The sequence below is a fragment of the Zychaea mexicana genome (assembly GCF_025766255.1).
Source record: "Zychaea mexicana strain RSA 1403 chromosome Unknown BDB00scaffold_1, whole genome shotgun sequence".
Lineage (NCBI taxonomy): Eukaryota > Fungi > Mucoromycota > Mucoromycetes > Mucorales > Lichtheimiaceae > Zychaea > Zychaea mexicana.
This window is the reverse complement of record NW_026516664.1, coordinates 779,404-805,241: the sequence shown is the minus strand read 5'-3', so window position 1 is coordinate 805,241 and position 25,838 is coordinate 779,404. Positions and strand designations below refer to the sequence as shown.

The 25,838-nt window shown below is 42.7% G+C and overlaps 11 protein-coding genes across 11 annotated transcripts; 5 read left to right on the top strand and 6 right to left on the bottom strand.

Annotated features, from left to right (window-relative positions):
• Nucleotides 1–586: 586 nt before the first annotated feature.
• On the top strand, nt 587–1,116 carry BDB00DRAFT_866529 (uncharacterized protein; the record flags this gene model as incomplete). Its single annotated transcript, XM_053126238.1, has 3 exons — nt 587–628; nt 720–822; nt 908–1,116. The coding sequence occupies 3 exons, from the start codon at nt 587–589 to the stop codon at nt 1,114–1,116; spliced, it is 354 nt and encodes a 117-aa protein (XP_052985937.1).
• Nucleotides 1,048–2,298, top strand: BDB00DRAFT_12002 (glycosyl transferase family 64 domain-containing protein). The gene is made up of 2 exons (XM_053116138.1): nt 1,048–1,470; nt 1,554–2,298. Exons 1-2 carry the CDS (start codon nt 1,139–1,141, stop codon nt 1,942–1,944), a joined length of 723 nt encoding a protein of 240 aa, XP_052985936.1. The 5' UTR covers nt 1,048–1,138; the 3' UTR covers nt 1,945–2,298.
• A 39-nt stretch (nt 2,299–2,337) lies between these two features.
• Nucleotides 2,338–4,793, top strand: BDB00DRAFT_795055 (RuvB-like 2). The gene is made up of 11 exons (XM_053121355.1): nt 2,338–2,395; nt 2,461–2,518; nt 2,623–2,820; nt 2,921–2,932; nt 3,038–3,219; nt 3,329–3,435; nt 3,521–3,614; nt 3,703–3,921; nt 4,007–4,245; nt 4,345–4,474; nt 4,557–4,793. Exons 1-11 carry the CDS (start codon nt 2,393–2,395, stop codon nt 4,707–4,709), a joined length of 1,395 nt encoding a protein of 464 aa, XP_052985935.1. The 5' UTR covers nt 2,338–2,392; the 3' UTR covers nt 4,710–4,793.
• BDB00DRAFT_12032 (uncharacterized protein) lies at nt 4,753–6,248 on the bottom strand. Its single transcript, XM_053116139.1, has 6 exons — nt 5,915–6,248; nt 5,768–5,821; nt 5,636–5,688; nt 5,456–5,549; nt 5,244–5,333; nt 4,753–5,103 (listed from the first exon to the last, which is right to left on the bottom strand). The coding sequence occupies exons 1-6, from the start codon at nt 6,042–6,044 to the stop codon at nt 4,796–4,798; spliced, it is 729 nt and encodes a 242-aa protein (XP_052985934.1). The 5' UTR covers nt 6,045–6,248; the 3' UTR covers nt 4,753–4,795.
• A 491-nt stretch (nt 6,249–6,739) lies between these two features.
• On the top strand, nt 6,740–7,378 carry BDB00DRAFT_967263 (uncharacterized protein). Its single transcript, XM_053129809.1, has one exon. The coding sequence runs from the start codon at nt 6,873–6,875 to the stop codon at nt 7,083–7,085; it is 213 nt and encodes a 70-aa protein (XP_052985933.1). The 5' UTR covers nt 6,740–6,872; the 3' UTR covers nt 7,086–7,378.
• A 310-nt stretch (nt 7,379–7,688) lies between these two features.
• Nucleotides 7,689–9,198, bottom strand: BDB00DRAFT_753005 (uncharacterized protein; the record flags this gene model as incomplete). The annotated part of the gene is made up of 2 exons (XM_053118661.1): nt 7,689–8,387; nt 8,485–9,198. 2 exons carry the CDS (start codon nt 9,196–9,198, stop codon nt 7,689–7,691), a joined length of 1,413 nt encoding a protein of 470 aa, XP_052985932.1.
• Nucleotides 9,199–10,077: 879 nt separating this feature from the next.
• On the bottom strand, nt 10,078–13,001 carry BDB00DRAFT_967259 (acyl-CoA dehydrogenase/oxidase). The gene is made up of 10 exons (XM_053129808.1): nt 12,589–13,001; nt 12,267–12,491; nt 11,900–12,149; nt 11,631–11,732; nt 11,356–11,512; nt 11,045–11,252; nt 10,950–10,970; nt 10,724–10,859; nt 10,513–10,632; nt 10,078–10,423 (listed from the first exon to the last, which is right to left on the bottom strand). Exons 1-10 carry the CDS (start codon nt 12,699–12,701, stop codon nt 10,217–10,219), a joined length of 1,539 nt encoding a protein of 512 aa, XP_052985931.1. The 5' UTR covers nt 12,702–13,001; the 3' UTR covers nt 10,078–10,216.
• Nucleotides 13,002–13,237: 236 nt separating this feature from the next.
• BDB00DRAFT_924327 (uncharacterized protein) lies at nt 13,238–14,825 on the bottom strand (the record flags this gene model as incomplete). Its single annotated transcript, XM_053128764.1, has 4 exons — nt 13,238–13,933; nt 14,001–14,090; nt 14,175–14,560; nt 14,654–14,825. The coding sequence occupies 4 exons, from the start codon at nt 14,823–14,825 to the stop codon at nt 13,529–13,531; spliced, it is 1,053 nt and encodes a 350-aa protein (XP_052985930.1). The 3' UTR covers nt 13,238–13,528.
• Nucleotides 14,826–15,041: 216 nt separating this feature from the next.
• BDB00DRAFT_795032 (Sec20-domain-containing protein) lies at nt 15,042–16,817 on the bottom strand. Its single transcript, XM_053121354.1, has 5 exons — nt 16,522–16,817; nt 16,325–16,413; nt 16,039–16,191; nt 15,832–15,944; nt 15,042–15,733 (listed from the first exon to the last, which is right to left on the bottom strand). The coding sequence occupies exons 1-5, from the start codon at nt 16,675–16,677 to the stop codon at nt 15,138–15,140; spliced, it is 1,107 nt and encodes a 368-aa protein (XP_052985929.1). The 5' UTR covers nt 16,678–16,817; the 3' UTR covers nt 15,042–15,137.
• Nucleotides 16,818–18,731: 1,914 nt separating this feature from the next.
• BDB00DRAFT_795029 (uncharacterized protein) lies at nt 18,732–20,533 on the top strand. The gene is made up of 3 exons (XM_053121353.1): nt 18,732–18,921; nt 19,001–19,361; nt 19,648–20,533. Exons 1-3 carry the CDS (start codon nt 18,793–18,795, stop codon nt 20,346–20,348), a joined length of 1,191 nt encoding a protein of 396 aa, XP_052985928.1. The 5' UTR covers nt 18,732–18,792; the 3' UTR covers nt 20,349–20,533.
• A 783-nt stretch (nt 20,534–21,316) lies between these two features.
• Nucleotides 21,317–25,729, bottom strand: BDB00DRAFT_795028 (uncharacterized protein). Its single transcript, XM_053121352.1, has 4 exons — nt 25,476–25,729; nt 25,196–25,405; nt 24,586–25,007; nt 21,317–24,521 (listed from the first exon to the last, which is right to left on the bottom strand). The coding sequence occupies exons 1-4, from the start codon at nt 25,655–25,657 to the stop codon at nt 21,496–21,498; spliced, it is 3,840 nt and encodes a 1,279-aa protein (XP_052985927.1). The 5' UTR covers nt 25,658–25,729; the 3' UTR covers nt 21,317–21,495.
• Between the last annotated feature and the right edge of the window lie 109 nt (nt 25,730–25,838).

Genomic DNA, 25,838 nt, shown 5'->3' with positions numbered 1-25,838 from the left:
AACCTGAGCTTGAGCACTGGAAGTGCAAAACTACATGTATACACAGCTCTCTAAGATGATGGCACGCAAATTCCTAGCACTGCTAGCAATATCTACCTTTTGTGTGATTATTCTTAAAGGTAAAGGGTTCGTGCTATAGCAAAAGAAATCGTTTGCGCTCACATGCATTAAAGAAAGCATAATGGTTAAAGTGTGGTTAAAAATCGACTTCCTTTAAATGCCCCTAATCCTTTTCCCTTTTCCCTTTTCTTTTCATTTCTTCCTTCTTCTTTCATTTCTCTTTTCTTAATTCCTTCTACGTCTTTTGTCAAATCTCGTCTCTCACTGCCACTCTCTATTGTCTATTCTCATTGTACTATTGCTACTTCTTTACTTTGCTACTTCTTTACTACTATTACATATATTGCTTATAGCTTACTTATCTTACACTTTTGAATATAAAATATGATCCCACAATGAAAAAGAATATAAGTACGTTTTATGTTACAGTTCTATAGCAGACATATTGACAACTACATCTTTAATATAATGATCCTTTCCAACAAGAAAATTGAGTACTTGAATACAAGTACCTCATAGATATCATATGTATACACGGGTCACAACGGGTCAACGGGTCGGGTCAAGGGTTAGACGGGTTGACCCGCGGGTCAGAAAAGCATCAACCCGACCCGTTGACCCGTCCTCAACCCGCGGGTCGGTTTTGACCCGTGGGTCAGATTGCGACCCCTAATACTGACTGGCGCAAATTTTACGATCCTATCGCATTTCATCGATGGCGCAGTCTGTATGACACTTTGGTTGCTTCACCATCAACAGCAGGTATAAATATATAAATCCTCAATTGCATTTGCTGGTGGTGTGCAGCATTGTTGCTAAAAAGCCGTGGTATTGTAACAACACCTAGCCAATGATTGGTCAAACCGAGACCGTCGCAAGTCGATATGCTCATCATCGGATATACGAGGAGGCAGCCAACAACAACAACAACAACAACAACAACAACAACAACCAAATATCCGGGACCGATTTTCCGTTTTGCTCAGCACATACAAACCGGAACGCATTTACAATCCAGCTTTGTACATGAAATTTTCGTCACTTGGCACAAATTAAAAAATTAGATGTGCCTGCGTTTATGTTGGAAGAATGGGACGATCGCGTTCGCGTGCTTCCACAGTCTTTTGATTCGCTGAACAATCGATTTAACCCTGTAACCGAGGTCCATACTGAGGCTGTGTATATTTTGGACGATGACGTATTTATTGATATCGACGACCTGGACTTCACATTCAAAGTTTGGCAACAAGGAAACAACAAAGACAGCATTGTCGGTCATTTTCCGCGCATCCATCAGTATAATCCGGATACCCACGAGGTTGTATACAAGGTCGCCAATAAAGATACATATTCTATGGTATTGACGAAAAGTATGTTTGTACGCACTGAATACTTGTTTGCCTATACATGGTAAGAGTTAGAGATCATGTTGTTTGCTTTCGTTTCATATTTCATGTACATAATATGAAGACCAATTACTGTGTAATGCATAGTTTAATGGATAGAAAAGTGCATCATGCTATTGATACATGGACCAATTGTGAAGATATTGCTTTCAACATGATGGTCTCTGGATTACCGGGTGCACCTGCTATTGCCGTAACACCGCAAAATTATATCATCGACTTTGGACTCAAGAACGGCATCAGCACGAACCTGCAGCATATGGGGAGCCGAAGCGAGTGTGTCGAGCATTTTATTACAAATTATTGGAATGGGAAAGATCCGTTGCTCGTCTCATCAACTGCTGTCGTGCCCTATCATCGTCCTACGATCCGACGCGGCAGCTGGCATAAGATCGAACAGGTGCTTGACCGCTATCACTTGCCAACAACAGAACAAGCAGCTTCCGCCACTGCAGTAACAACCCCAGCGTCATCTTAGTCCATCATCAACTGCAGCATAAACAACAGACATATTTTGTATATTTGGCATTTTTTCAATTCTCCTTTGTACCATATTTTGCTTTATATTTGAATTCTTGCATTCTCAACCAGATGTTCTGCCATTACCCATACATATGTTGACTAGAGTGAAAACCTGTATATTTCATAGCATACAACGCGGAAGATGTAGAAAGATCTGTCAACATGCTTTTTTTCCATAGTGCTATTCCTATTCTGACTACATTTGAGATCTGTTTTGTTGCTTTGCGCCTAGTGACTAAGATTAGACCTAAGATTTCCTGTGCATCCAACAAGGCAGTTGTCAGTAAGGAAAAACTATTCCTCCGTCAAGCATGACTTGCTTTTTTTTCTTTCGCGGGAACAGTACGCGCTCTTTTTATCCGCCACACAGCTCCCTTACGCTTTCCTTAAAAAACTTACGCATAATGGTAACAATAACCGTACGAATCGACGGGCAAAATGGTCTTGCTAATTTATAATCTTGCTTATTTAGGCCTCTATTTCAGTAAATGCTTCAGAATCTAAAGATCTTTTAAAAATGGAGCGTGTTGGTAATTACTTGTTTGATCTCTCTTCGTTTATTATAACAAAAGAACATACTGTGAAATCCACTACTTGCGAAAACCTAATAATAAACGTGTCTTTCGTTTTACAGGAGCCCATTCTCACATTCGAGGCCTCGGTCTTGACGATGCACTTGAGCCACGCGCTACTTCGCAAGGCATGGTGGGTCAACTCAAAGCACGTAAAGCAGCAGGTGTCATTCTTCGTATGATTGAAGCTGGCAAGATTGCCGGTCGCGCAATCTTGATCGCTGGTCCTCCATCCACTGGCAAAACCGCGATCGCAATGGGTAAGTGAAGCTGTTAACTTGTTTTGCTGTTTGCTCACTGCAATATTAGAGAGATCGCTTTTTTTACTAAAGTGTTCAAATTTTTTACTTATGTGTATAGGCATGGCACAAGGTATAAATAGTCCCTTTTCACTTTAACGCACTGGCGACAATAGACAAAAAGAATATTGATGGAAACTAACGCGTTCTGCTTATTCATTTCTTCGATTGCTATTAGGATTGGGTACCGACGTTCCATTCACCATGCTTGCAGCATCCGAAATTTTCTCGTTGGAAATGTCAAAAACCGAAGCACTTACTCAAGCATTCCGTCGCTCGATTGGTGTACGAATTAAGGAAGAATCAGAAATTATTGAAGGTGAAGTTGTAGAGATCCAGATTGATCGATCCCTGACAGGCGTAAGTGCTCCAATAGAATGTCTTTACTTGTGAAACTCGTTGCTGTATGCTGGTAGCGTTGTTATATGTAAATCTCACTAATAACTATTGGTGGTATTTGCAATTATAGGGCTCGAAGACGGGCAAGTTGACGCTCAAGACCACAGATATGGAGACCATTTATGATTTGGGTAACAAGATGATTGACGCATTAAACAAGGAAAAGGTTATGGCTGGGTATGTATTATTGAATGGAAAGGAAAGAAGAGGGAAAATATCATCAAAATGATTGCTTTTCTGACAAGATTTATATCTTCTTTAGTGACGTTATTGCTATCGATAAAGCCTCTGGACGCATTACCAAATTGGGACGCTCTTTTGCTAGAGCACGGGATTACGATGCTATGGGCACAGATGTACGTGTATAAAGACATAATGCAGCTTCTTTTTTTTCGCCACCAAAGAGTAGTACTGATGAGCTTATGTTTATGTATATCTACGTAGACCAAATTTGTGCAATGTCCAGAAGGAGAATTACAAAAGCGCAAAGAAGTTGTTCACACAGTTTCTCTCCATGAAATTGACGTGATCAACAGCAGAACACAGGGCTTTTTGGCATTGTTCTCTGGTGATACAGGTGAAATCAAAGCCGAAGTGAGAGATCAAATCAATGCCAAGGTGGCTGAATGGAGAGAAGAGGGCAAGGCTGATATTGTTCCTGGTGTTAGTATTACTGATATGGTTGGACGTGATAGATTGTGGTAGCTATGGGATATGTTGTATCTAATGGTCTCTTTCTTTCTGCTAGGTATTATTCATTGACGAAGTGCATATGCTTGATATTGAATGCTTCTCGTTCTTGAATCGCGCTTTGGAGGACGAAATGTCACCTGTTGTCGTCATGGCATCCAACCGAGGCGTTACCAAGATTCGCGGTACAAAGTACAAGTCTCCACACGGTATCCCTGTCGATTTATTGGATCGAATGCTCATTATCTCAACCTCCGCATACCAACTAGAGGAGATCAAGCAGATTTTGACGATTCGGTAAGTAGTACTGAAGAAAGAGAGAGAGCATTAATCCGTGTATGACAACAATTACCGAGTTTGCTGATACTTGTCGACCGACTTTTTCATGATACGTAGGTGCCAAGAAGAGGATGTAGAAATGACTGAGGATGCAAAGGACGTATTAACAAAGATTGGAATGGAAACATCCCTACGATACTCGATTCACTTGATTACAGCAGCTCATTTAGTTGCACGAAAGAGAAAGGTGAGTTTTTGGTCAATTTCACCTATTTATATTACTGTAAATACTGATCAATCAAACTCACTGGCGGTGTGTTTCTACTTAGGCAACTGCTGTTGACGTTCCAGACATCAGACGAGTATACTCCCTGCTGCTTGATGAAAAGCGATCGGTGCAGTATCTGAAGGATTATCAAGACCAATACATGTTTAATGAAACCAACAACGACATGGCTGTAGATGCTGCCATGGAAATGTAAATTACGCTCACGATATATTTTTCCGAATAACATACTTATACTTTTTTTGTGAAATGAAAACAACAAAACAGAACAAAAAAATTGAACTAAAAAAATGTCGCGAACAACGCCAGAGAAGTTGTGAATACTATACGCGGAATCGTCAAGCTTGTAGAAGAGGCAGCGGATTTGTTTTGTGGAGGAATTGCTGCAGCTTTGATTTCATTATCCACTGCGATATCAGAGTTCTCAGCAGATGTGGATGATGTATCATCCGTAGGAGGGATTGCTGCTGCTGCTGCTGCTGCTGGCTCGGTTAACATAGAATTTGCGGGTTCCGTCGAAGACGATGCATTATCATCCACAGACACGGCTTTGACGGCCAACTTGCCTACACCCCACGGGATTTTTTCACCTATATGGTTATATAAATGGTATGGTGGAAGGGGATGTATAATAATCATCAGCAAATGGTCTTTTAAAAAAAAATTCACATGTGTTGTGCATTCACTGTGAGCTTCTGAGCGGCAGAATAAGATCGATAAAGAGACAAACCAGATGGCTGTTTAAGGTTAGTAGGGGGCTCTTGTTTGCCATCCTCTCCGACAATCGCAAAACGAGTTGTCCACGCGTTCTCGCCGTCCTCTGCATCATCATATCGTTGACGTTGATATGGTTGTCGTTGTTGTTGTGCAGAGCTTGCGCATTAGTGTATGTGTTGTGCTTGACAAGAACTTTTTTTAGAGTTTTGGAAAGATACACCATACCATTAGTGAACATGAAGAAATAGATAGGTGAATAAGGCTCAACAGAAGGTGCCTTGTATTTGAACGATGGCGGGCCTGCAGCAGCCGACAAGTTCTACAGCGCCAAAAATGGTGATAGAAATATGAGCAAGGGAGTATGCAAAAGCGCTATCAGTTGAGCATATAATAAAAGGCACTTACACTTGCAACGTTGGTCAAAAAGATTTGGTCCATATTATCACCCGTCATCAGATCTTGGTATGATAGCAATACATGCACTCGTATAAGCTTTCTCTTGTATACGTCAAGTCATGTATGTCTTTTTCTTTTTACCAATCTTGAAGTTCTTCCAGCCCTTTTTCATAGAGGGCTTCGCACCGTCGTCCTCTGTTTATCAGTGATATTGTATAGACCATCAGTTTGAAAAACGTTGTCGATATCGATAACAGATATGGATACAATACACAAGCGTAGCCTTACCCCAGGTAATATCATACTCTTGGCCCACGGTCCACACCGTACCCGGCTCGGGATAGGACGGAGCAAGAGCGGCGTTCGCCAAATGTGATAGGGCGATACTCAGACCTAATGTAATTAACAAGCGAAACATTATAGACCGGCAAAACAAAAAGGAAGAGCGCGAGAAGAAAAGAAAAATTTTTATGCAATATGGATTTTCACTATTGAAGATGCTATGTGTTCAAAATACAAATAAAGCGTCGAAAATCCAATTTGCAATGCGACGAGCTGTAAACAACAAAGGATGATCTGTTATGAGTTTGCTAGAATTCTTGTTCGTGAGTTTGTTATTGAGAGCATGGGACATTCGAGTCGCTTTCCTATATGCAGGAAAATTTTGCGTTTTCAGTAAAATAACTGTAACAAGAACACATAGCGTTTGACACATGGTGTAACTCACGTTATAGAACACAGACAACATTTGTATCCAATGTATTGGAATCATGGCCTTTGTTTTCGTACTTTATCGTAGCAGAATCTTTAAATGAGTCTATGTTCATAGTAGAGAACACCTTTTTCCTTTGCTCGGTTCGGTGCGCCGTGCACCGTGCTAATCGTCGTCATCCCAACTCCACTCCTTCACTGCACCGGCACCCTCCACTGGCATCGTTGATTTAAAGACGATATGATATCATTCCTTTGTCGGAGAAGAACCCGATCCGGTCCTCGCCCTATGGCACGTCAAAGCGAGATGCCTTTTTCGGTCATTTTATACTTCCGATGCCAATTAAAAAAGGCGTGAGGAAAATAAGGTAGGCGGGCTGATTGTCCTGATCCGCAAAGCGATAGTGCGTAAGGTAGCCGAAATGATACGAGAATTTAAAATTATATATAAAGGCTGGTGCCTGAAACATCGGATCAAGCTTATTAACCAACAACAACTGCAACAAAGCTCTTATCTTCTCCTTACTTCTACACCATGATTGCTGCTCGTACTGCTTCCATTGTCCTTGTTCCCGTTACTACTGCTGCTGGCTACGCAACTTATGTTCGCTCTACAACTCAACCCACCCAAGCCCATTCGCAAATCATGACTCTTAATGGCTCCGACTCTCAAGGACACAAGCAATGGCGCAAGTTGAACAACGGCATTGGCCTCGTCGATGTTGGCCGCAGCGGTGGTGGTCTCTAAGCGCATGCGCATCACAACAGCCACAAACCTACTACAAGAAACGAAACATACCAATTTTACATCCGTCCGACCAATGAACACCATATCCACTCGAATTCGCCGTCTCTTATCCTTCTCTTCCTGATTTCTTTGTTCTTTAAAAATACCCCACACACGCTTTTTTTTTGCTTTACTTTGCTTTCTGTACCGACAGTCGCTGGTTGACTTGTCTCCTTTGTATCTATAGCTATCCCAAAATAAATGTCTTGATGACTTAAAGCTCTTTTTTTGTTATGCAACAGATGATACCTTGACATGATTATTGATGCTGGTTTGTATTTTGTGATGGGTCTTTTCTTTGCTAGTACTATTTTGTTTTAGCTGAGAAATACAATAGAGTGCATTAATTACTTACTACTACTTTGTATAGTAGCATTAAGATTAGTAGTACCAGGACTTTATGCAGATTTATAGATGCTAAAGAATAACCTTGATAAAATATAAGTAAATCTTCGACAAGCTCTCTATATAGATGTGTACGAAAGATCGTTCTACTTAAATCAACAGTTTATGCTGCTCTATTGTCTACAAAGTAATAATTTATACAAAAAACAATCTATATTCTTAATATCCCAAGTACTTTCTACGCAACTCCAATGAATTGACTCTATTCTCTCGCCATTCTTCTGACAAACGTCCAGTGACTGGGTCAGAGGACTTCCAGTCCTCGATACTGTCACCTCGATACCCTTCAGCCCAGGCACCAATACGATCCACATAGCCCAACTCGCTTTGTACACCCATCACTAATTCCTTGCGCGAATTAGTCTCGTCCTTGATGGTCTCTTGCATGGTTTCCAGGGAAGGCAACATGATGCGTCCGCTATAACAACGAGCAATCACTGTGCTTTGTAGTTGCATCATTGGCATAGGTACAACACGGATCGGAAGGCCAACAAAGGTAAGAGTAGGGTTGTTGATATAAAACATGTACTCGTACAAGCCAAGCACCTTCTGTCCATCCACAATCAAATTGCCTTGTTCAAATGGCAAGAACGGGAAAGAATAAAGGTAACCTGTGGCGAAGATGACCGTATCAACGCCTTGGATCTGCTTGCCGTCTTGACATTCAACCATACCGGCTGATGCTGAAAACCTGCCAAGAGCTCCAATCCGTTCGGCATTTGCAGGCATGTTTTCCGCCACAGTTCGTGAAAACGAGGTATCGTCACCTCGTACACAGTGATATACCTTGGTGGCTGTCGTGGAGATTTCCCGAACCATATCTGCAGAAGAAGATCCATTTCCAACGACTAGAACAGTCTAATGTCTCCCGAATATCCAAAAATTAATCAGTGTTGCATACAAAATAGATTCTTCAAGAATCTGTATATATATATATATATATGTATATATGTACCTTGCTTCCATAATCTTCCGGACGACGATAATCTCGAGAATGGATCACTTTTGCTATACTGGCGAACTCTGGTAATCCTTCAACATCTGGTAAATAGGGCACATAGTAGTGACCCGAAGCGACCACAACTGCATCGTATGACTCGGTATAATTTGTCACTTTATTGTCACGCCATTCAGTGACACTGACTTGCCACTTCTTTTGCCTATCGTTATCATCCACCGGCTCCGCTCGAACGACCGTCGTATTGAAGCGGATCATAGATAACAAGTCGTATTGCTCTGCAGTATCTTGAATGTAGTCAAGCACTTGGGTACGCGTAGGAAACAGTGGGTAGTTTTTGGGGAATGGAATGTCACGGTATGCCATAACATCCTTTGTAAGATTGGTGTGCAGATTGTCATAAATGGCTGAAACAGGTGGGTGCTGTAGTGCCGGCTGGTTTGGAGGATCGACGTCAATTGCATTCACTGATGGCAGAGGTGGTGGAAAGTTTGGCTTTTCAGAATATAACCTATACAGGCAAAATATTATGAAATTTTTCTTTTCTATTTTTCTTTGTTTAACGTACCATGTACCGCCTACTTTCGCATTTCTTTCAAATACTGTAATAGTGTCGAATGCACCCTCTTCACGTAGTGCTCGAGCAGCAGCGAGACCGCCAGGACCAGCACCAATGACGGCTACACGGGAAATACGAGGCAGTTGAAACATGTAAAGGCTGCGATAGTTTCAAAAGGACAGCTGACAAAGGAACACAAAGCTTAGCAGCTATACCGAAACATAGAGGGGCGAACTCTATCGTTGTGGAAGATAAGGTTTTCTATTCAGCAAAGAAATCCCACGCCTGAATAATAAACCAAGCAATGGCGATGCATATCACGTTATAAGCAAACCACAAACAACAGCATTTATGCATAACAATTAAATGCGTATGTACGCTGAGTGCATATGCGACAGATCTACTTTGCACACCATTAGGCACATAATGTTGCCTTCAATGTTTCATTCTGCTATCGGATCATGGGCATTCGATATGATCGTGAACAGCTGCAAAGATCCGGATATACGTATTTCCATCGTAGAAATTTCGTGGAGATGATCGATAGCGCTTTGTAGACAATTGGTAATCAAAGACACAGTCAGTGGAAAGTTAGCGCTGTGACAAAAACGGGTCTCATAGTACCACTGTGCGTGAACAATATCTCATTGGAACACCCCATAATTCTCTTTTCATATTTAGCAAGGGAAGCGTATTCAGCATACTAGTTCAATTACTATTTCATCATTTCAACGACAATTGTACAGTGTGATGAACAAAAAGCACAATTAGTGCCTGATAGGTAACATGGTGAATTGAATTATACGTCACATTAGCATTGAGCGAGCGCATACGGTGACCAAGATAAAAGACTCTTTTTCCTATTGAATGGGCAAGCTCTCAGCATACTACGGAAGGCTATCACGTTATACTTCCCCCATTTACTAACTTAGCCTCATCAACCACTCTACCAGTTGTGGACCACCAAAGCAAATATGCCTAAATCATAAAACTTATTTATGCTAAGAAAATGTATAAACATAGGAGCATATATATGTGTTGATATTCGTGATGTAAAATGAATATATTTGTAACAAAAAACCGGAAAAATCATGTTCTTTCATCGTAATAAAGCAAGGGAGGGACTATTTTTGTATGTGTATCTGTCAAAGATGGTACTGCTCGCAAACTTTAAAGGCGGGCATCCTTGGGGAACTTCTTCATCGCTTGTCTCACACCCAAGTCAGCCATAATCTCTTCGGAACCGCCAAGGATGGCAGTGAACTTGTAGGTACGTTGCAAAGTTTCAATGTTGCGACCCATACCAGTCTTGGTTATAGCACGACCACCAAAGATCTGGCAAGCATCATCGCTTACATCATGAAGCATACGGGTGACCTAATAGATAGTTTGTGTAGATCAGTATCCGCTTCTCCCAATAGTTCATAGTGTCGCCATCAACATCAATAAGTATATTATATGTATACCTGGTATTTGCACAAAGCAAGTGGACCAGCCAACTTGAGTGCCTGTTCCATATAACTCATGTTGCACATTTGATAAGTGAGGTTCTCAACCCAGCTGTGCACACTTTCAACACTGGCGATCTGTAATAAAGAAAAGTTGGTTACTATATCACAAAAGGAAAAAAGCCCACATATGTCTCTAGTCGATGAATGCCTCTGTATTGCTTCCTACCATTTTAGCCAACTTGTTACGAATGACAGGTTGATCAATCAGACGCTTGCCAAAGACCTTGCGCTGCATGGCCCACTTGAAGCACTCTTCAACAGCCAAGCGACCACCCTGGGTAGCACCAGCAAGCATGACCCAACTATAATTTATAAATTTTTCACACACGCATTAGATATTCTGGTCAAACACCACCTTTGATAACTACATTTACACTAGTTGCGGTACTTACCGTTCGTGGTTGAAGTTGGACCTAAGAAAAAAACAATTATGATATGTCAGTAAGACAGGGTATAAAAACGGAAAAAGATGTACATTTATACTTACATGATGACCTGGAAGCCAGCACCTTCCTTGCCGAGCAAGTTCTCAACAGGAACCTTGACATTTTCCAAAGTTATGTAGGCAGTACCAGCACTAGGCGAATACGAGGTCTTGATAGGCTTGGTTTCCAAGCCCTCACTACGTTCAATCAAAAGCATGGAGATACCCTTTTCGGTGCGGACGGCAGTTGAGAAGTATTGAGCCCAGTGGCCTTAATGACGTCAAAATATTCACATGTCAGTCAGAAATATTATCACTAACTCGATGATGTATGTGGATTGATGTAACCCTATCGGTGCTTTTAAAATAGTTACCAGTAGTGATCCACTTCTTAACACCATTGACGATATAGTGCTTTCCATCAGGCGTAAGCTTAGCAGTAGTGCGAATGCTAGCGACATCAGAACCAACATAAGGCTCGGTGATGGCCAAAGCCATTCTCTTTTTGCCAGAGAGGACCTCAGGCACAATCTAATAAGGGCGTGGGTTGGGCGCGTGGAGCGGGAAATACAGGTTTAGCCGCGGAGCTTCCTCATATAACATGGCGTGTGACAAGTGTCTGAAAGGTTTTTTTCCTGCTCTCGCTTACCTTCTGCTTGAGAGCTGGCGAACCAAAGTTGATAACAGTTGGGAGAGAGATGGTCATACCACCGATCAAACCATCATCAGTACCGCGTGTACCCCAGCGAGCCTGTCACAGAAATAATAAAATGACATGTAGCCGGTTAGAACACAATGAATGACCTTGTTTTGCTACTAATTTTGCATTATTTTACCATCTAGTTTAATATAAGGAGGAAGTTGGTTAGATCATATAATCAAAATGTTTGCATGTCTAAAACAAAATTTAAGGGAAAGTACCTCTTGATGAACGATCATTTCATGGAAGTAATCGTACTCCTCGGGAGCAACGCCACCGGGCAACTGAATGTTGAAATCCTTCAAAAATTTACCAGGACCAATGTTGGCTGCCAAAAGACCGTGAGATCCGAGCTTTTGCTGGAATTCGTCACTGGGTCGCTCGCCGCTAACTTCATATTCACGTGCTTCTTCAGCGAGCTCGTCCATGATCACGCGAACAGCAGTACGGAACTTGTAGTGAGATTCCCTATAGTAATAGAATAACGATGACCCGCTCGTTAATAAAATATCTCTAGAATGCAGCACATATTGTATGTTCGTATTTCCTGTATGTATACGTAGAAAAAGGAAAACAAGGACATACTTAAAGTAGGGCGATTTGAAACCTTGCCAGGCGCTGGGTTCGGCATAAGGAACCTTGGAAAGGCTGCCGGGTTGACGGAAATCGATTTGGGGCTTTTCACCCTCAATGGTGCCGATCTCGTAACGTTTGTACTTTTGAAGGACTTCTTGACGATGGAGACCGTAGAAAGCTTCGGTCGCGTCCTTACCGGCGAATTCCAAGATAGGGAAAGCACCGCCAGGATGCCTAATAGATAATTATATATTACAGCATGATACGTTTCTTGGTTGAGTACGATAGAGTATGACTGGGTAATGAGGAAGTAAAAGGCTCATTTACGTACATGTCAATGAAGCGGCTCATGTCATACACGACAGTGTCAATAATGATCCACAGATCGTCTTCGGAAGCATGGCGCTTGACTTCTTCACGTGTATAGATTTTAGAGGGAGCCATTTTAATAGTCACAATGTACGTTTATAAACGATGTATATGGGGAGAGAAAGAGTAGGGAGGGTTGTAGAGAAGAATAAGAGAGAGAGAGAGAGAAAAGAATAATTGTCTAGCCAACGAAGTGTACAAAAAGAAGTGGGGAAGTACGTTCCAAAGCACACGGAGATTCAATGTATTTTGCGTTTGTAATGCGGATTCAAGAGCGGCGAAGACATATGATTCTTTGAGAAGTCGGCAGAGGGGCGCGGGGTACGGTGTGGGGGGGAGGGGGATCAGTGGAATAAGTATAAAATTCAAACAAACAGATACGCCAAATGTGCAGTGAATACTAACTACACTGGCCATGGGAATTTCAAATGCACTTGCATTTTCACAGAACTCTGGAATTGCAGGATGATGATAGTGGCTCCTTAATGTTCACCACGTATGCCATGGTCAGGATGGGAAAAAAACATCAGCTGCTCTTTTTCTGCATGAGAATATGAGCTGGCTGAAATGTCATCAAATATATAAATGCTGAATTACCTTTTACTAAGTTAGTCGAGTCAGTTAGACATGGGGTCGCACACAGCAATTTTGTCCTCGGTTTATTCATTGTCGTGAGAAACGATGCACAACATAAGCCGGAAGGGAGAATGAGAGAAAGAGCACTGCAAAGATCGCCACCGTCCCTTTCGTTATGTCGTTTTAGTTGTAAAGTGCATCTCATGTATATTCGAAAGTGATGCTTCTAGAGAAAAGCACACTCCACTCTCCATATTACTTGTCACGATATCTTTCTTATACCGGTTCCATTTGTGTAACCATGAAACAAATGTTTATTTCCTTATTTAGTGGAGCATCACTGGGCATTTGGGACCGAACTTGGCAGGTCCTAGCTCTGAAATTCGGTATCCATTGGGATAGACCGTGCCATAGATGCAAAAGGTTGGCATGTACTTGCCGTTCTGTTCGGGCTGCCATGGTGTACGCGTCCAATACTGACGACGGGGTAAAAGGAAATAACGGATAAAGTTGGCACGTAGCCGCAAAATACCGTGTAAAAGCTGGGTCATCATCCAAGACGGTTCTTCAAGCCCGAATGCTTGTCGATCAACTTTTTCCAAGAAGCATGGCAGTGCACCCCGAACCACTGGTTTCATGAATCGAGGGAGACGGCTGTATAAGAGGCACAATGTTGGTTGAGCGACTTTCCAGTTGGATGGAGAGTAACGCACTCCCCTTTCTTCATACTCCTAAATAGTGTTTGTTTTTGACGTCAGATTTTACTAAAGGACAGCAACGTTATATGTGGTATAATACCTTTTTGAATTCCATCAATCGCTCATAGGTATCTGGTAGATCTTTGATATTCATCTTGTGACCAATATCATACCACACCTTGAAAAATGCCTGTATATGATAGAAATACAATTGAGAATTCGGGTTATTTAGCTTCGCAATGTATTATTGCATATAATCAAGCTTTTGATGCACACTTGCGTTGACTTCACGGATATCCAGTTGGCGCCATTCAAATGCATTAATCCATCGGATTGGTTCGTTTACAAATAGCGCGATCGTAAAGATATAGTCATCGTTTAAAATAGGATATTTGCTATGCAACTCGTTAAGACGATGGATCGACATTTCCGCGCGTTCATATTGCTTTGCCGTTTCCATAGAGCTGACTTTCCGATTCTCCATGAGCTGGTTTTGTATTCGAGGATAGACATCGATAATCTCAGACAAGATCAACTCGGTGTCCTCCGCACGGCGAAGAGGATGCTTTTCTAGCTCGCGGGTGCTGACCAAAATTTTGCTCACTGTGGGCGAAGTAAACGTTTTAAATAATGCAACTTCAACGGACTCTCGACTGATTACTATGTACAGTATTCGTCGTCAGGATCATTTAAATCTTCCAACGAGAGAGTGGATGGTATATGTATAACCTATGTATGATCATGGTTACTTACATGGAAATTCTTTGCGGAACGTTTGGCAGTAGATCTCTTGAGCGATCTTGCCGTTTTTTAGGATGACGTCCGGATCTGGATAATCACGTTTAAGATTGTTCACATATTGATAGCGATAATAGCGTACAACCGCAATGTAGGTTATCAAGGCACCGAGTAGTATGAGAAACATTGCTGTTTTTCTTTTGAAAGAAAAAAGAAAAAGGTGTACGCCTGTTCGAGCAGCATTCACACTATATAGTAATTGAAAATCCTGATCTTAGGCCCCTTTAGCAAGTTGGCTGTTACGAGGAGCACACGGAGCCAACTTTTTTGCCACCCAAGCAACTTGTTTACGCATGCATCATGTGGAGACCATTTTCTCCTCCTCTTCCAACTACTTTTAAAGTTATAGGTGGTGATAAATACCTGTTTACCAGACATAACTAACTTGACAAAAAACATACACAGCCCCATTCCAATTATTGATGCACAACAAAAATTATTACAGTTCATCTTTAATATGTTCGGTTGCAGTAGTTACAAATGAGGGTATGGTTGCGCTGCTAATCAGTTCATCGGGCAACAAAACGTTGGAAGCTTCTGCTAGTGTTTCAGTTATAACGCTAACGGCTTTTTTCGTTACCACTGTTGCTATCTCTGAAGAAGGAGTAGCAGCAGCAGAAGCGATACTGGATGACGATGACGATGATAAGGGAATGATTTCGGATAAGAGAGTACCGGATACTTGTGCTAACGTTTCAGTGACTACGTTGGTCGCATCTCCCGTTGTCATGGCTGCTGAAGGTGAGGCAGTTGCCATCATGGCGGTTGACGTGGTTCCTGTTTTTGTTGCTGCTGCTGCCGCCTTAGCGCCTTTACCAGCGATCCAGTTCACCCACGATATACCGACGTCATACGTCCGTTTTTTGATGATATACGCCACCACGGTGATGAAGACAAATAATCCAAACAGTAATAATAGTCGGTCCCACCAATCCGCTGCCTCGAGTTGACCAACCAATCTTTTTGATATCACCATTAACGATCCAAAGTTTTGATATTCTGTATAGGTCGTTCCCAAAGTCCTTGACGAATCAGCTAGTAGATACGAGCGAAAAGGAAGAGCGTTAAAGATGCTATGTTTCTTTAGTTCTACCATATATAGTACATATTAGCAAGCATATGGTAGATATTACCAAGCATGGTTGTGGTGTATGTGCTCTTTTCCAGCTCCTGCTGCATCAATGTGCTCGTGCGCCGCAGTGCCTCGGTGACATCCGTTGATGCGCGCAAGAGTGATTGGTCTTGTCTGTATAACCCCATAATGGTAAAGTGTTCTAAAACTATTAGCATGGTGGACGCACTCCTGGTTCTCCTCTTTTTACATTCTTTCTTCCTCATACCCACGATTTCTTCGTTGTTTCAGTTCGAATTGTTCAGTAAAGCTCTTGTCGCCCTTTTGCAGACCCCCAAACAGCTCCTGGCGCATTTTCTGGGTTTGCTCATCAAGTCGTTTTTTGGATTGCCACAGTGCAGCACGTGATGTTGTTTGTAATCTATTAATACATGTAAAGAAGTGTGTATATTAATATATATGCCATGCCCTCATTTTCTATCTCACAAACACTTGTACACACACTCTCTAAATGTTCGATGCTTTTTATGCATATTGATATTTATATAGCTTACTGTCGGAACTGAGTCTCATATTGTGACAGTCTGTGCAAGATTTGAACTTTGGACGAGTCTTCATCCTCTTCTGCTAGTTCTCGAATGGCCTAAAAGAGTATGTTATACAGCATACGATGAGACATAATCTTTCCTAAAAAAATTAGAGGAAACAGAAAAAGCTCATCACCGGTGGTGACATTGGGGCAAAGGCAAACCTTGATGTCTGTTTCTAGTTCTAAAAGATCGCTTCTAATGTGGCTGGCAACATCCTCTCGAGCACGTATAGACTCAACGTGGTTTAGCCTTTCAACCTGTCGCTGACATTCTGCAGCGCGTTTATTAAGAGATCGGAACTTTGTTTCGACGGACATTCCGCGTGCACGCGCCGTGTGTGAGCAAAGTGGTAAAAAAGAAAGAGCTCTGTAACGTGGGTGGTGGTGTTTCGGAGAATGATGCAGGAGTTTGCTATGTATAAAATAATGCAAGCCAACCAACTTTTATGGTTGCAAAGCAAGCAAGCGCGGATTTTATAATGTAAACGTGATAAATCACATTTAAAGCGATCGCATTCTGACGACTTTGCGGTCAAAGCTTTTATGCCTATGCTCTCCTTTTACTTTGATCCAGGGCACCAAGTTAGAAAACGTATATGTGTTGTATCGGGCCTGGTACCTGATTATGATAAACATTGTCACTGTGTCTTTCAAATGTACTAGAAGAGCTACATCAGTCTTGGTCGCATAATTTGACGCTTGCACCTGACAAGTGATTTGAAGCCATCCTTTGTTTTTTTTAATTTGATAATGCTTCTTTTTAGTGACTCGCTTGGGGCGGCAGACTACCCAGACAGTTTGTTTTTGAAGAACAGCGAAGTTCGGTTGCATTCTTATAAAAAGGTATTGTAGTGTCCGCAACATTATAGTTTTCTGCCATTCGTTTCTACTGAAATGGCTCGCAAGTGGTATAAACTGTGTAAAGCATCTTTTGCGGCTCTGAAAGAAAAAGCATGTTGATATTGAAACAAGAGCATAGAAAAATAGGAGGAAATTTTGTTTGTATATAGTAAGTGTTGTTATGATGCTACTGTATTCAATGGAATTGGACAGCAACACCTATTGTATGGCATTGCATATAGAGATGTGCATACTACTTGTACTGAAGCATCATGACGTTGCAGACATGATAATTTTTTTTTATCGTATCAGCCATTGGCATGTCCGCGCAGCTCATTTACTTCTCCGGTCCATCCGAGGCTCTTTTCTGACTAAATAGTATCGTCATAAGCTACAGGGCCCTTTCCCGTGCAGTATGTCCCAACCTTTAGTTTGTAGCTGATGATAAAATGCCACAGCCTCTATATTATCCTTTTCTGCCTCTTTTGCAAATTGCAATCGTCACTTTATTATTGCCGATATCCGGGCCCGGTTGTGTTCTGTATATTACTGGGGAAGCACATTTTTCTTCCGTCATTGAATTTTATGTTTTTTTTCGGAGCCGTAATGCTTATTATCATTCCCTGTATTCCGCTGACAACAGTCATCTCCTTTTGATACAAGATAGCATGTTCTCTTTTCTCCGATATACTTTTTCTCTGGAAGACAAGGTATGGAACGGCATGCTCATAAGCACAAAGAAAACAGTATAAGAGAATAGGAATGGTGATCAAATAAAGAACAAAAGGGGGGGGGAGGATACCAAGTTGGAGAAAGTGTTTTCTTCGTTTTACGTAGAGTAGCATGATAAAATGCATCAATCAGACAGCAATTTAATTTAACTGTTTGCCATGAAATTTTAGGGGGGTCACTGAGCAGTACCACTGATGCCTGATGGTTCCCGATGACGACTGAAATACCATAAATATAACAAAGTGGGTGGTACAAGGGGAAAGGCTGACACGCACACAGCACACACACACTGTCTTTCTATCTGGCGTTATATTACTGATCGCAAAAAAAAAAAGAGAAAACGGCGACTGAACAGAAGCCGAAGGGGGTTTTTGAAATTCAACATTTGTTGCTACGTTACCTACAGTAACCAAGGCAATATGCGTCACCTAGTAATCGTTACCATTTATCCGTCTATGCTACTTAAGGATGGCAGTACGTGCGTGCCAATGATTCCATCAACCGGGCTGTCACTCGCTGTGATGCTAACACGCAAAAGTAAACACCTTGCCACCGAAAAGAAAAGGCTTCACACGTGTTTGCAGTCAAAGATGAGGGTTACACCGAAGCGGAGCATACTTTAAATGCTGCTGCTGCTGCTGTTGTGAACAATGCGCTCTGTCTCCATGTGACACACAGTTGCGTATGTGTATTACCAAATAACTCAGAAACAAAGGCACTCCGCGCGCTCCATTTGCCTTCCTTTTGTGCGTTGTATTTTTCAGGGCCTCGTTACTTTTTTTTTTTTTTGTCTCCAATCACTTTCCCCTCTTCTTTCTCTTTTCCTTTCTTTCTTCTTTTTTTTTCCGGGCATGTTTTTTGATGATTCTTTGGGCTCTTTTCTGGCTGTCACTTTTCTCGGGGTCGTCGCTCGCTTATAGCAAATCACTCAGTAACCAGAACGCCAGTCTTGTTTCTGTATATGCGCGTTTGTCACAACTAGGATCAAAGGTAGAGAAAACTCTCCTCTATCAACTTTTGCATATACGCACAGAGAAGCGGAAAGTACTAATGTTAGAGACAATGGTAGACATTGCTAAACGGATTGGAATCGGACGATTACCAAGTCATTGAGGATGCATTAACACGACCCAATATTACGCTCTTCTTACCGAACGACTCTGCGATACAGTCGGCCGTGGCGACAGGCACCCTCAATTTCACGCAGGTTAATGCAACGATACCACAAATTCTACGACACACGCTGTCCACTCCATACAATTCCAATTTTTTACTACGTGGACGACAGTACTTTTACAGCGACGATTCCACGCATCTCCCGCTAGTAATTGGGTCCAGTCAGCAAGACAATAGCAACAGCACACTCCTCCAAGTGTCGTCAGGCATAACTACTGCGGATGTAATTGTGAAAGATATCCAATGTAGCAATGGTATGTGTTGCAATTGCATATCCAGAATATCCCCCTTTTCCATCCTTAAAAAAATTCACCCCCACCCCCAATATTTTCTTCTTCGCGTAACAGTACACACACATGCACACCCAATTATAACTTGCCCCCCTTCCCCCCCCAACCAGCCCCTGTCTTGATACAGGACTGTAAAAAACAGCATTTCGTAAACTCAATTCCATCGATTCGCCCTTCCCCCCCCCAAAAAAAAAGCTTTTTCGTTGTGTGATGTTTACTTACCAGCAATCCGTTGTGTGTCGGCAAATAGGCATAATTCACCTCATTGATCACTTTCTACAGCCGCCCATGGCCACGTTATCTACCATAGAAACGTTACCCGAACTTGAAACGCATGAATTGTTGATGAAATCACTGAATCTGACTACGGTTGTGTCCGGGCCAAACAAGACGGTGCTGGCACCCATCAACGAGGCCTGGGCCGAGGCCAATTCCTCCACCATGCCCTACGGTACACTGGTCCACAACCTTAAATTCCAGGTCTTGGAAGGCATCTACTTGTCAACGTCGCTGTTTTCCTCAGTGCCTGATACGACGGTCACCCTGAACACCATGAGACGTGATTCGTCTCTCACATTCGAACGCTCCGCCAACAACGAACTCTTAGTTATCGGCAAAAACAGGGAGGACATTGCTCGAGTTGTACGTGCTGATGTCATTACAACGGAAGGCGTTGTCCATCTAGTCGATAAGGTATTATCTGCAGACTTTGATGGAGCCAGCAAAGTTAACAGCCAAACAGGCGGCAATGATCAAAGTGGCAGCAGGGGTGGAGGCGGGAGCACGCTTGCTGCAGCGCCGGTAGATGACCCATCCAATATACCACCAGCAGATATTCTTGATTCATACGGAAGCATTGGCACATCTATCCATCACCGCAGCCCAAACTTAATTGCCTTCATTACTTCTTGCATTATTTACGTGGTGCTTTCCGGTTTAGCTCCATTATAATGATACCCTCCTTCCCTTTGTCCCACTATTGTGTTTTCTGTTTCCTCCCGCTCTTTTCCTCGTGTTCCTGCTCTTCATCTGCTCTCTTCCAGAGAAAAAGGAACACCTGTTGTAAAAATGATAATATACAAAAAACTTGTAACACCAGAGAAACAAAAAGAAATTACTTTTTACTGTGTTTTGCCTGATGATAATGCTGGTGCTTTTACTTTGGTCATGGGATGGACTGTGGAAAGAACCTAAACCCAATATGTCTTTTTTTTTTGGTTGCCGTTAATGCCTATTTTCATTTATGAAAGCTTTCTATTTGTAGCTAGTAACAGATATATTGTGTGCGCACCCTTTTTACACCCTGCCTCTCCTATACCATAACCAGTTAGCCTTACTTTTTACATGTTTACCAAACCCCATTATTAAAACAGGTGAACCCTGCTTTGAGATGACACAATATGCAGCAGCAGCAAATTTCCTATATCTATTTAAAGATTTTACGATAACCCGTTTGTATGTCGTTAAATCCTCATGGATGACGATTAGTAAAATACACTTTACAGCCCGTTACTGCCGATTTTATTTTCTCAGATTTGGGATTGATCTGATGGCATAGCCGTTGCTGTTGTATAGCTTTCATGATGGACAAATATCCTTTTCGAGTAGCAAGGTACAACGCAAGAAAAAAGCCTCGCATGAGATGATGGAAAACAGTGTCACACATGTAGCAAGGCAATCAATGCGCCACCATAATAGTAGTTGTCCCTGGCCGTTGTCAACGAAGCTCCTCTAGCCAATGTGAAATATTACAATAGGTCCATGATGTTGTTGACATGAGAATTTTGGGAAGAGATCCTTGATACTATTTATGTAGTTTAATGTAATTAAACCCGTCCCTTTCCAACTGTTTTTTTAATTAAGTCCAGCACTTGGCAAAAGTAATTTTCTATATTAATTGTGATCCCAAAAAAAATTGTCAAACTTTGGAATGCAACGTCATGGCTGGATATATGATAGATACGGATATAGTTTGCAATCTACATACATTTTTTAAAAGTACCGCTTTGTTATTTGTAAAAAAGATGATATAATATACAATGTGGTTTAATTCTCAGGAAAAAAATGGATTTACAAAATGATGACGGGTTTGAAATAATTAATGGTTGTTGTTGCTGCTATGGTAATGCTCATTCGTTGATGTCTCGTTGTTGTCGTTGCTAACGGTACGGCTACTGCTCGGTCTTCTAGTGTTATAGTATCGTTCAAAGCTGGAGGCAAAGGAGTTGCGATCCTGGGTACCAAACTCTGGTAAGGACGGAATATCATTAAGCAAGTCGTCATAATATGTGATGCGATAACGTGAGTTGGTAATGGATGGTGTGGCACTTTGTCGACCAGGAACAGTGCGCGACCGAACCAGTAATGAGGAGGGTGGTCTAGATGATAATGAGTTATTGTCATCGTCTTCAGTTGGCGGTCCTTCGGCTGTCCAGTACCACGATCGTCGACCGCCTGTAGATCCTTGAACGGACGTTGATCTGCTCAATCGTTGCTGTTGTGATGGTGAAAATATAACACGGCTAGTGGGTCTGGACGGTGGTGAAACCATGCCGTGGTCTTCATTGCCATTGCTCCCTCCTTCTTCTTCTTCTTCTTCGATGTTTGGGTCTTCCAGTTCGTCAATCAAAGGACGACGGTGACGTGATATCGGCATGGTTTTGTTCCGTCGTAATTGCGGAACTTCTTGTTGTGTGTTGTCTTGCAGTTCTTCCTCGTGTTGCTGGGATAAAGTATGCCATGGTGCCGAATTGCGTCGTACCTCTGGTGCAACAGGCTCCTTTTCGATGTCCTTTTTCGTCTTCTTCTGTCTCTTCGGTTCAGAGCGTAATAACTCAGGCATTGAGGCATGACGACGCAGTAGTTGTTGTTCAGTAGTAGCGGTAAGCCAGAATAAGGAGTTGCGATGCTCGGGTGCCGAGTTGCGTCGTGATATAACGGTCTGTACAATCATTGAATCCATGTCGTCGTCATCGTCATAGCTGTCGCTGCTATTGCTGATGCTACAAGCTTGAGTTTGCCTGGAAATAGCACCAGGTTCTTCGATGTCATTGCTTTTGTTACTGCTACTCGTTGTCGCTAGAATGTTTGTCACCAGAACCGCGGTAGATTGTCGGACATCTTTACTGCTTGCTTCTGAAGACAGTGATGTGTTGTAGCTGTTGAAGCTGCTACGGCGCTCATCAGCATTCATGTTATGGTTGTTATTACTCGATCGCCATGCCATATCCATATGATTACTCTCCATCAGTCCTTGACGGCTGTGTTTGTCGTAATCATCGTCGTCATCATCAAAGAACCCTCGATTACCGACTGCGTCTGTAGATCGATTCAATGGAGTCGACTCGTCATCGCTTTCTTCAGTGTCGGTCGTATCAGCACCTTGTTCGAGTGCCTCATTCTCTGCCACAGTACAAAACTTGATCGGCGATCCGTCGTCCATCTCCAGCACAGTCAAACGACGGCTTTCTCTTCCGGTGCCTTGTTGCTGCTGATGATTTTGTTGCTCAAATCCATACTGTTGGTTCAAGTCCATACGGTGACGCATCATCTCAATGCCGTCATGCATGGTGTTTTCAGCACGATGATATACTTGCGGCAACAAATGCTTGACGTCTTCGTGTACCATTGGCGTCATTAATTTCTTGTGTAATCCTGGATCCTGGAATTGTTTCGATAGATCGTCTTCCTTGTTGACCGCTGCCACCGTGCTTGTCTTTTTCTTCTTGCTCTTCTTTTCATAATCGTCGTCCTCGTGGTCCTCCTTTTTGACAGACATCAACTCGCTAGGAGGTAAGATAATACCGGAGGATGAGTCTGTACCATTGAGGAACGAGCCCAAGGTCTGCATTCGGCGATAATAAAAGTACTGGAACGCCACAGTCAGTACGGGTAGCGGGATTAGAGCATAGCATTGGGCGAATCCATCCTTGAGTCGCAAGACGATGATCATCAGTATCTGAAAGAGCAGTGTTGAAGTCATGATGGATTGGAACAGGACAGGCCAGATCCGGCCACCGCTTTCGGTCTTTGTAACAAAGATATACATCAACATGTACTTGTACACAACAGTGGACATGGCAAAGAATAGTAAGGCGAATGGCAGAACGAGCGGGGCAATAGCCGAGTAGAGCAGAGCAATAGTGAAAAAGAACAGCATCATGTTGTAGCACAGAGGATAGTCGAACTCGGGCGGTTGGGCAACGTCGCGCAGTTCTCTTGGACTGGGTCGAGTAATCCACTTGCGTAGCGTGATAATGAACAGCGGCACAAGCTGGGCCATTTCCATAGTCAGACCAAGCGCCTTGATACACACATAATTGATCCAAAACGTCGATACATCGGAAATGTTCTTGGCGAGCTGGCTGACATAGTCTCCGATCGATGTTTCTTGTTGGTCGAGCGTACCAGACAGAATAAGGGACCGGATCTGACCAAAGATACCAATCAGGATGGAGGCCAATGTAAACACAAGCAGGTTGTTGATGATGAAAAAGACATAGAGCTTGACGAGGACTTTACGGTCGAGGGTCGTGTGGGTCTGGTAGCCTTGTTGCTTGGATAAGAAGCGGAACAAATGCGGCAGCAATATGAAGAACAAGGCCATGACGATGGGCGTGAACCATGATTGGATGATACCCATAAGCATCGTGTTATTGTCAATAAATGCTTCCGAATTTGGAAACAGCCGAATCAGATTGACCACATTAGAAGTTGCTGACAATGCACCGACCGGAATCATCCAGACAAAGATCAAGATCCAGTACACCAATCGTCCGATCCATCGTCGCGTGCGTCGTGTCTTTGCATCCATTGGCAAATTGGCCCAAATCAAGTCTTTAGGGGGCGACGACAGCCGTACACCGAATTCGCGTTGTTGCTTCTTGTCAACTTGCTTATTGAATGCCTGGTTGACGGTATGAGCGTGCTCGATACGGTCAAAGGAAACCCAGCCATAGTTGGAAATTTTGCTGGTGCTGTTTTTGCGTCGCTTTCTGATCTCTGCTTCGAGTTCCTTGACTTGGTCAGTGTAATAATCAATTGCGTCGACCTTTTTGCCGCCACAGAAAAGGAAACCATCCACTCGCATCGTCGGTCTTTTTTTCTTGCCCATTGACTTGCCATCTATGAAGTATTAGACATGTGTATACGCCCTCTGATGGTACGCGCTTGGATATGTATACATTACCGTTGAGATAGCTAGACAAGGCATCCTCCAAGTGCCGCACAGCCGCTTCATGCTCCTCGGTCAAACTGGTCAATTTGTTGCTGTGGAGGCCAATGATGGCTTGTTTTACAGGATACGGCAAGCGCATTGAATCCATCCAGGACTTTAGTTTATCATCTGAGCGGCTGTCCTTGGGAACATTACTGACCAAAAGCGAGCGGGCAGACAAAGCGTTTGGCGGGTGGCGAAAAAAGCGTTGACGCATCTCGATATAGTCACACGATGCGCGGTACATGAACCAAGCAATCAATATGGAGAAGATCCATGTGGCAACGGCAGGTGACCAATACCATCGGGTATCCGGAACGAACTCGTCGTTGGATGAGTTGTAATTGATGCCCGAGATGGACAGCAAGTCCAATCCAGCGGGCGGTGGCCAGTCTCTAATGTCATGAAGAATAGGTGTGGGAGGGTGGATAAATGGATGAATAACATTTCATTTCCCTTTGTACTGTTTTTTTTCCTTTCTTTTCTGGGATTGTTTGTGTGTGACACGAGCAATAGCGGTAGAGTGGTCGGAACCTCAAAACCAGAAATTGTTAGAGGAGGTGGGGAGATATGTGTACTTTACCCAGTGTAGTAAGTTGCAACTATATTAACAGGGACCAAAGCACATATGCCAATGATGCTCATGACAATGAGCAGACGTCGAATAAGACGTATGAATCTGAGAAACATGACGGCATCATAGCCGATGCGATCCATCAGGAAGTCGTCGTCGGCTTTCAGCACAGGCTTGATCCAGCTGAACCATCCAGTCCCAACAGTCGGTGGCCGTTGCCTATTCGTACATTTTAGATCAGCTCACAGTTCACAGCCTAATTGGATAATCATATAATACTGCTTCCTACTCAGGCTTGGAGAACTTGTATTTGGGTGCATAGACCAAGGTATGACGCGGTCGTAGAAAGCTGAATCCAGCAAGAACGAGTAATGAAATGCCAATATTGATCCCCAATTGGATGCCCATGGCTTTGAGCGTCAATGTCGCATCCGTCTTTTTCTGGTCAGAAAAAGGTACATAGACATTCATCGTTTTTCTTTCACTCTCTCAAGCAGAGATCGAGGGGAAAAGGAAGGGACAGGGGAGGAGTTGAAAGAGAAGAGTAGAAAGAAGAAAAAAAAAAAAAGGTTAAAAAAGACAGGAGTGCGGGTTGGAGAATGAAAAATTACTGCTGAGTGGGTGGTGGGTGGGGGACCCCTTGTTCGTGTAA

Excerpts from the sequence above, each read along its gene's own strand:
- BDB00DRAFT_967263 (XM_053129809.1), top strand. The coding sequence starts at position 6,873 with ATGATTGCTGCTCGTACTGCTTCCATTGTCCTTGTTCCCGTTACTACT.
- BDB00DRAFT_795028 (XM_053121352.1), bottom strand. The coding sequence starts at position 25,657 with ATGAATGTCTATGTACCTTTTTCTGACCAGAAAAAGACGGATGCGACA. Across the intron at positions 25,406-25,475 it reads TACAAGTTCTCCAAGCCTGA|GCAACGGCCACCGACTGTTG; the intron begins GTAGGAAGCAGT and ends ATGTACGAATAG. Across the intron at positions 25,008-25,195 it reads GTTGCAACTTACTACACTGG|AGACTGGCCACCGCCCGCTG; the intron begins GTAAAGTACACA and ends TCATGACATTAG.
- BDB00DRAFT_795032 (XM_053121354.1), bottom strand. The coding sequence starts at position 16,677 with ATGTCCGTCGAAACAAAGTTCCGATCTCTTAATAAACGCGCTGCAGAA. Across the intron at positions 16,414-16,521 it reads AACTAGAAACAGACATCAAG|GCCATTCGAGAACTAGCAGA; the intron begins GTTTGCCTTTGC and ends ATACTCTTTTAG. Across the intron at positions 16,192-16,324 it reads TATGAGACTCAGTTCCGACA|ATTACAAACAACATCACGTG; the intron begins GTAAGCTATATA and ends ATGTATTAATAG.
- BDB00DRAFT_12032 (XM_053116139.1), bottom strand. The coding sequence starts at position 6,044 with ATGTTTCGCTTGTTAATTACATTAGGTCTGAGTATCGCCCTATCACAT. Across the intron at positions 5,822-5,914 it reads AGAGTATGATATTACCTGGG|AGGACGACGGTGCGAAGCCC; the intron begins GTAAGGCTACGC and ends ACTGATAAACAG. Across the intron at positions 5,550-5,635 it reads TTTTGACCAACGTTGCAAGT|AACTTGTCGGCTGCTGCAGG; the intron begins GTAAGTGCCTTT and ends TTGGCGCTGTAG.
- BDB00DRAFT_795055 (XM_053121355.1), top strand. Across the intron at positions 2,519-2,622 it reads TTTAAAAATGGAGCGTGTTG|GAGCCCATTCTCACATTCGA; the intron begins GTAATTACTTGT and ends TTCGTTTTACAG. Across the intron at positions 4,475-4,556 it reads TAGTTGCACGAAAGAGAAAG|GCAACTGCTGTTGACGTTCC; the intron begins GTGAGTTTTTGG and ends GTTTCTACTTAG.
- BDB00DRAFT_12002 (XM_053116138.1), top strand. The coding sequence starts at position 1,139 with ATGTTGGAAGAATGGGACGATCGCGTTCGCGTGCTTCCACAGTCTTTT. Across the intron at positions 1,471-1,553 it reads TACTTGTTTGCCTATACATG|TTTAATGGATAGAAAAGTGC; the intron begins GTAAGAGTTAGA and ends TGTAATGCATAG.
- BDB00DRAFT_967259 (XM_053129808.1), bottom strand. The coding sequence starts at position 12,701 with ATGGCTCCCTCTAAAATCTATACACGTGAAGAAGTCAAGCGCCATGCT. Across the intron at positions 12,492-12,588 it reads ATGAGCCGCTTCATTGACAT|GCATCCTGGCGGTGCTTTCC; the intron begins GTACGTAAATGA and ends ATTATCTATTAG. Across the intron at positions 10,860-10,949 it reads TCCAACTTCAACCACGAACG|TTGGGTCATGCTTGCTGGTG; the intron begins GTAAGTACCGCA and ends TATAAATTATAG.
- BDB00DRAFT_795029 (XM_053121353.1), top strand. The coding sequence starts at position 18,793 with ATGATTCTTTGGGCTCTTTTCTGGCTGTCACTTTTCTCGGGGTCGTCG. Across the intron at positions 18,922-19,000 it reads TGTCACAACTAGGATCAAAG|ACATTGCTAAACGGATTGGA; the intron begins GTAGAGAAAACT and ends AGACAATGGTAG. Across the intron at positions 19,362-19,647 it reads AGATATCCAATGTAGCAATG|GCATAATTCACCTCATTGAT; the intron begins GTATGTGTTGCA and ends GTCGGCAAATAG.